This window comes from Dunckerocampus dactyliophorus, chromosome 2 (genome assembly GCF_027744805.1).
Source record: "Dunckerocampus dactyliophorus isolate RoL2022-P2 chromosome 2, RoL_Ddac_1.1, whole genome shotgun sequence".
NCBI classification, from domain to species: Eukaryota; Metazoa; Chordata; class Actinopteri; order Syngnathiformes; family Syngnathidae; genus Dunckerocampus; species Dunckerocampus dactyliophorus.
The window spans coordinates 11,688,268-11,695,954 of NC_072820.1; the positions used below are offsets into that span (position 1 = coordinate 11,688,268).

General features: G+C 38.3%; 1 protein-coding gene across 1 annotated transcript; it reads left to right on the forward strand.

Moving 5' to 3' along the window:
- The first annotated feature begins 588 nt into the window (after positions 1-588).
- On the forward strand, positions 589-3,491 carry LOC129177529 (monocyte chemotactic protein 1B-like). Its single transcript, XM_054768765.1, has 3 exons — positions 589-663; positions 739-847; positions 3,355-3,491. The coding sequence occupies exons 1-3, from the start codon at positions 594-596 to the stop codon at positions 3,458-3,460; spliced, it is 285 nt and encodes a 94-aa protein (XP_054624740.1). The 5' UTR covers positions 589-593; the 3' UTR covers positions 3,461-3,491.
- Positions 3,492-7,687: the final 4,196 nt, after the last annotated feature.

Consider the following 7,687-nt stretch of genomic DNA (forward strand, 5'->3'; position numbering starts at 1 on the left):
TATTAACGCTTGTCACGTTTGACTGAGCGTCAACTTTACAAGCACCAGTGTACTGACGATCACGATGGAAATTGATCACAGACTCAAAATTACCAGCAGTAATGTAAGTCAGGTGTATTGGTGACAATATATTAGAATGTAAGGGGACTTATACTGGTGAAATATTGTAATCTCATGGCAATCGCAGCGATCTTACTTAATATGTTAGAGTTCCCCTCTCTCTAAATTTCTCTACAGCGCATCGCTAGCCACGATTCAAAACCCCGCCATGGCACCTATTTACTATCAGCGCTGTAGTGTTTTTTGATACTGGCTAAAACATCTGGCCAGCCCACCGAAGGCCCAGGTACCAAAGGCACCGCCCACCACTGGTTCATTCTAATTCCAAAAGAATGAGCATTGACGTTATGCCCCTGCAACAGAAAAGTAGGCCACTGTCATGTGTGAAAAGAAGGTCAGGAGTTGTGTTGGTTTATTCTGTGGGAGGAATAAGGTTTTCATTATTTCCAGGTGACATCAATTCTTGCGTTGCATGGGCTTTAAAAGGCCCGCAGCGCAAACATCCACTTCACACCTGATTAGGTCCGACACGTATGATGGCGGCTGTTAACTTGGTCTCCCTTTTTTTGCTTACTGTCATGGTGTCCGGCGCCTTAGCTCAAGGTAAGCGCCATGTCAACTCTAGTCACTTTTGATACGATGTGTTATTTTGTGCTATGTCGGCGTGCCTTTTATCAGGAAGGCTCGCGGACTGTTGTCGCAGAATCAAAGACACGCAAATCCATCGAGACCTGCTGACAAAGTACTACGTTCAACGGCCGCCGTCTTGTTCTCTGCAGGCTGTTGTGTAAGTCACCTTTCTTTTATGTTGCAACTGTTGCATTATCACAACAAATTAGACACCGTAATTAAATCCTAAGTCCTATTTTTCAGCGTCACTAGCATCGCAAATGCGTGCATGCGGCTCTGTGTGCAACACTGAAGCAGCTCGCTCCAACAAACAAAATCGAGAGTCATGGTGTTACACAAGCCAAAGACATGGATCATTTTTAAATTAATTGTGGATAGGGGTTAGGGCATTACTTTCACAATATTACTAAAGTAGAAGAACCAGACTCTCACCAAGGCACAAAAACTCCTAATTTGGGCCTGTACCCTCGTTAACGTGGTTATATATATTTATAAATGCAACATTTCCATAGTTAGAGCATGGAAACATTATTAGAGCCCTATAAACATGAAATAACACACCTATAGTCACCTTTATACTCATATTACCCAATAAAGTATACATAATAAGAAAAACAAGCCATTTAGACATAAATAAGACTCCTGCTGGTGTGTGTTGCTGTAAATGTGTTCCAGTGCTCGGGGAGCTCAGTATTGGGAGGACAGGATGGCGTCGAGGGTTCAGAGTTGAGTTTTAGCTTGGCATGGGTTACTGCTGCAACAGTAGTCGTCGTTACGGATTATTGTGCCTGTCGTGAGATCATTCAAACCTTCAGTGAAAGCCTTTTGAAGTGTGGTGCTCATTGAACATTACAGTAACATTACTGACACCTAGTGACCAGTGTAGAATACTACATAGGATCGCAGTGAACGCGTTATATTTGTATTTTTGTTCATTTAACCATTTTTATGCTTGAAAATGATTAATGCAGGCAAAAAATACATAACAATTTACTGAAGTATTGATCATTTTTGACAAATAATAGGCTATAGTCCACCACGAAACAGCGTGATTTGGTAATTAATACATTTTTGAAGCCGCGAAACTGGAAGCCCAAAGTGCAGAGGGATTACTTTACACCTCCTGCATGTGCCTGAATTTTGCAATTAAACCACGCATTCAATGAAAATGTAAATAAATGCTAAATAAATGGATACAAATTAAAGAAATAAATAAAAGAATACAAATATCAACGCATTGCTACTTTAAAGGCCGAGCACGATCCATTCCAAAACACTGTTACAATTTTCAACATTCTAGGCATGGTATACAAGTGTAAAAAGAAGTTAACTGCCACATACTGTATTAAAACATAAAATGAAAAAAACCTTATCCAGCTATTGATGATGTGTGATGGAGGCATAGTGTTTCAGGAACGCCTGCTGAACGTGAATAAACTTTTCCAATTGACATACAAGTGTAAAGAGAAGTTAACCACTATATAGTAAACCTTAAAACTAGTAAGGGAGAGACATAGGGAGGATTAAACACATTAAATACTTCATTCTGTTTTTTTTTCTTTATTATTGATGTTGACATAATGTCGCTTCAGCCATATTGTACTGACCAGCCAGGACACACACATGCGCTACCTACACGTCCCAGTTTTTTAGTGTGACTGGAGCTGCATATTTTTGTCGTCCTTCGCCACATTGCAGTTTGAATTTCACGGCTTCACTCTATTTTCTGTTTCTAAAAAATATATGAATGAATAAATATATGCTGTTTTGTGGCTGAATGCAGCCTATCATTGGTCAAAGCATTTCCATATTCAAGCTAATGTTACGTATTTCTTGCCAAAATTAAGCATTTTCAAGCAAAATGAGCTGAAATACAAATAAAAGGCATTCAAAGACGTTGAGAGATATGTACGTGTAGTACTCTACACTAGTCACTAGGTGTCAGTCATGTTACTGTAATGTTTGATGAAACACACACACCCTGACTTGACTTGATTGCTGGAACAACTGGTTTTTATTGAAGGTTTGAATAACGTCACAGTAATCCCTAATAAAAATCCCTAATAAAAATACAAGCTACTGTTGTGGCCATCACCCACAGCAAGATGAAACTCAACTCTGAACCCTCGATGTCATTTCCTGTCCGCCTACCACCCCACTGCCCTTCGGAAAACATTCATAGCAAGACACACGAGCACAAGTCTTATTTATGTCTTAAATGGCTTATTTACTTATGTTATTTCTACTATATTGGGTAATACGAGTGTAAAAGTGACTATAGGGGTGTTAGTTTATGTATAGAGGGCTCTAATGATGTTAAAACAGTATCTAGAAAGTCATAAACAGGTTGTTTATGCTCAAACTACATAAAGGAAGACTTCCTACTTTGCTGGAATTCACGATTGGGTCTATAACCAATTCACCACGATAAATGAGGGATTACTGATGAGGTTTTAGACCTAAATGTGGGTTGCAATGTCAAGAAACATGGAAAAAAAGTACTCTTTGTATTTTACTGCTAACAAACAAAAAACAACAAAGCAGTCGCTGCCACCATTGCAATTTAGACAAACCGAAAGCTACCATTGTCGCAATCCATTTCTTTATGTATCGGTTTTTCCTCCATAACGTGTCAGTCTTTGAGTGTTGTGTGATTTTTGGCAGTTTCAGCACAGTGCAAGGCAAGAGAATCTGTGCTGACCCTGACAAGTTGTGGACACAGACCAGCATGGCATACCTTGATGGAAAGAACTGTCATGTTCCTCATTGACTGCAGTAATCTCTTCATATTTTCGACAAAAAAAAAGCATCAACCATTGGTTGTGTATGTTTAATTCAAATATGTAACACTCCTCTGCTCTTACTTACTTTAGATATTTGTCAATAAAAATGATTCCAGATGGAGCAGCTTGGTTTACTGAACAAATTGTGTCTTTATCTCTATCTCTTGTCCTATTTATTTTATCTTCTCATGTTTCTCGTTTTTTTCTACTTTTCTTGTAGTTCACAAAAATAAACATACACAGTGGAACCTTGGTTAGCGTCATTAATCCATTTGGAAGACCCAGAAACTAGATCCATTATTCCCATAAGAGATAGTGCAAAAACAATTATTATCTGTTCCAGACACCCAAAAATGTTAACACAAAATTATTTTATATACAACAGTTATAGTTTTACATGTAGAAAGAAACAGAAATGCATATAAATACATATAAGAGACGAATGAAAGGGATAAATGAACATTTAACATTATTTTTACCTTGGTTGAACATCTTTGTTGATGATGACGAGCAGCGTGGGAGACGCGTGCCATATCACACGCTAGCAAAATTTTTAACCAAAAAACCTGCTAACTGGGGCGCATGCTAAGGTTCCACTGTATATGACTACATTTTAGGAGTTCAAAGGTCATAAAGTGTCTTCAAAATACAATCCACAGTATGAAATCGGCACAAAAAAAATGAGCAAACTTTCCAGAAACAATAAAAAGCAAATTAAAAAAAAGGACCCACATCGACGTACTGTTGCCCGCCCTCCAGGATTTTGCACATTTTGGCCAATGCAGCCAATCCCAGCAAATTATACGTGACCCCGCATCTTTGTCCAATCCCTGCAATTTCCCTGCACATTTTGGCCAGTCACTGTCATTTTTGCCATTCAAATTTGTCCCTGAGTAGCACTCAAACCTGCATGTCAAGTGTCGAACCAATCCAATGTGTCCGTGCATGGACCACCTTTGTCCTCCCTTCCTTGTTTACGTTGACAGAGATGTGGAATTGTGACGATAATCTCATCGTCTCTCATTTACCATCAAGCACACACATTTACCCAGTGTGCTCAACAAAAGTGGGGAGAAACTACAGTACATGCAATGTGTGAAAGTCTGTTCACGACCAACAAGCACTTTCAAGAGCAAAACATCTGCAGAGAATGTCTGCAATTTGTGAACGACGGAGTAGACAGCAGACAATAAGGGAGCTTTTGGTGGTGCTTGTTTCGCAAACTGTTCACGCATTTGAGGGAACCGGTCACGTGTAAAAATGCCAGCGGATAGAACACACTGTAAGTAATTGTTGGTTGAGAGATGTAAGTAAATACACCAAGGCTAAAGATACACTTTATAGTACATAAAGTATATCAAGTATATAAAGAATACAGTCATCGCTCGCCACAATTTTTCAAAAATATATTAATCAATAAATTATGTTGTTTCACGGTTGAATACGTCCTGTTGTTATTCAATACATGCATATTTAAACTGATGTTATTTTCTGCCTAAATTAAGCATTTTCAAGCGTAAAATGGCTAAAATATAATACAAAATACAAAAGACGTCAACATAGTACTCTACACTCATCACTAGGTGTCAGTAATGTTATCAAGCCAATCTAAAACTCAATTCCGAACCCCCAAGGTCACTTCCTGCCTTCCACACATTGGGCCTCATTCACGAAACGTTCTTACGCACAAATGTGTTCTTAAAGCCTTCTTACGAAGATTTTTGGCATTCACGAAACGTGTTCCTAACTCACAGTTCTTAGATCTAAGAAGAAATTCTACGAACGCTCAGGAGGACTCTTACGCACAAGCAAAGCTTGCACTTTCAATGCGCAATCGCCCTCATGATGGATTTCGCAACCTGATCCCAAAAAATGTAGTGCAAATAAAATATCCCAACAATTATTTATCATCAAAACAACTAAAATATACTCCATGGATAAATATATATTCAAATCCCAATTCATCAAAAAAAAAAGTAGCTGGCTGGACGTGCGCTGCGCAGAGAGAGAATGTAAAGGGACCATGTGGATTTATTTGCTGAAAGCGACCAATATTTGATGTCCCACTTCAGGCTTCAGGCTTCCCTCTCTGTTCTTGCAGGTGTGCAGGATCATCAGAATAACATCGCAATGAAACGTGGTGTGCCTATTGCGCACGTAGCACCCCCAGATAACGACATGCGCCCCCAGCCACGTCTTGAGCCAGAGCACGGGGCTGCTGTATTAATTAGGCAGCGTCTAATCAAATGTAACCACAGAAAAAATACATTGTCACACACAAACTATGTATTTTGACTTTATTTTTCCATCATGATTGTGTAAATATCTTCTAGAGTTTCCGAAATGGTTTGGTTTCTGATTGATGGCCCGCCTCCCGTTTCCTCCAGATCCCTCCGGTGCAGTCCAATCTTTTTTTTGAGACTATTTTAAGTCAAACCACTTCTTTTTAACCTCTGCGGTGGCGCGTTTCTCCGTGGAAACGGCATTTATGTTTCCTGCAATGGTGCTCCATGCCGACTCTTTTCGGATGGCCTGATGACCGGTGGATACACGTGAAAATAAGGTGGTCTTGTGTTCGCTCACTCTTTGTAAAAGCACCTCTATTTCTGTACAATTGAAGTTTTTCTTTCGTTTGTTGTCCAGCTGCTCCTCAGTCTTGCCCTTGCGCGTTGCCATCTCCGCCTCCAGCTGCCTGTTGCACACGGCACATTTTTTACCTTATATAGGAAATAATAGGCGGTGACCTATGCAAATTAGGCCTCACATGCACGGGCATCGCAGCTGGCATTCATCAACCTAAGAACACCGGTGCGAACGATTATCCCTACTTAAGAACGTGTCGTGAATGCGGCGCAGTTTCCAACCCGCGCCTTCTTAAGTACACTTCTTAAGAAGACTTTTAAGAAGATGTTCGTGAATGAGACCCATTGATTGCAACACACACGAGCACGGGCTTTATTTAGGTCTTAAATGGATTATTTTCTTTGATTATTCCAAACTTGTCCAAACTTTTTCCACAGAGGGCCGCATACTGAAAAATGAAAGGATACAAGGATCACTTTGATATTTTGTAAACCAACAGGTAGATATGCTAAGAAGTTGTATGTATATATATTTTAAAACCGCTTTGTGATATAGGCGAAAAAGCATATTATTACCATGAACTTTGGTATTTGCTCTTTTTTCCCCCAATTTTGCCGTTTCTATTTTTGTTATTTTCCAAATATTTCAACTTTCTTCTTAAATATTCTTTGAAAATTTTCTTTTCATAATATTACGACTTAATTCCCATAATATTATAACTTTTTTCCCAACATAATTTTAAGAAATAATTACTTTTTTAAACTCTATCCTACTCAAATGACATTATTTTTCTTATATTATTTCAAATTCATTCTCACAAAACGGTGACTTTTTTTCTTGTTAGAATTTTTTGCTTTTCATATTTTGACTTTATTCTCGTAAAACTACAGCTGTTTTTTTCCATTTCTGCCGTTGTTGGTTTTTTTTTCCAACTATTTCAACTTTCTACTTGTAAATGTTGTTCTTGTAACTGTCTTCATTCCTGTAGTATTTTGACGTTATTGTCATAATATTATAACTTTTTCCGCAACCTAATTTTTCAAAAATTGTTTGTTTATCGTAATATTACAACTTTAAAAAATATCCTTTAATATTCCTTTAATATTTCAACTTTATGCAAATAAAATGATACTATTTGTCCTCATAATATTACACACATTGTTCTCGTTAGATTCCAACTTTTTTCTCTTAATATTTGTACTTTATTCTTGTAAAATTGCTGATTTTTTTTTAAGTTTAATGTAGGTTTCCTAGCTCAATTATATTTTTTAGAATGTTCTGCATGGCCACAAATGACCATGGGCTGCAGTTGGACACCCCTGATCCACTATAAAGAGTAGTACGAGTGTAAAGGTGACCTCATGGGTCCTAAACAGGTTTTTGGAACATATTCCATTTTTAAAAAAGGAATCCTATTTTGCTGAAATTCACTTATCACAGTCAAGTCTGGAACCAATGAACCACGAAACCATTAAAAGCATTACCACCATTAAAAACAGGGGATTACTGAGGGATTCCTGATTACAAGGGATTACTGTACAGTGCAGCCCAGTCATGGTTAGCAACCGTGCCAAGGAGAAGCCAGAGGTTGAAAAAGACTTTGGATAAGATACAGCAGTATGCTGTCAGTG

Excerpts from the sequence above, each read along its gene's own strand:
- LOC129177529 (XM_054768765.1), top strand. The coding sequence starts at position 594 with ATGATGGCGGCTGTTAACTTGGTCTCCCTTTTTTTGCTTACTGTCATG. Across the intron at positions 664-738 it reads GTCCGGCGCCTTAGCTCAAG|GAAGGCTCGCGGACTGTTGT; the intron begins GTAAGCGCCATG and ends GCCTTTTATCAG. Across the intron at positions 848-3,354 it reads TGTTCTCTGCAGGCTGTTGT|TTTCAGCACAGTGCAAGGCA; the intron begins GTAAGTCACCTT and ends GATTTTTGGCAG.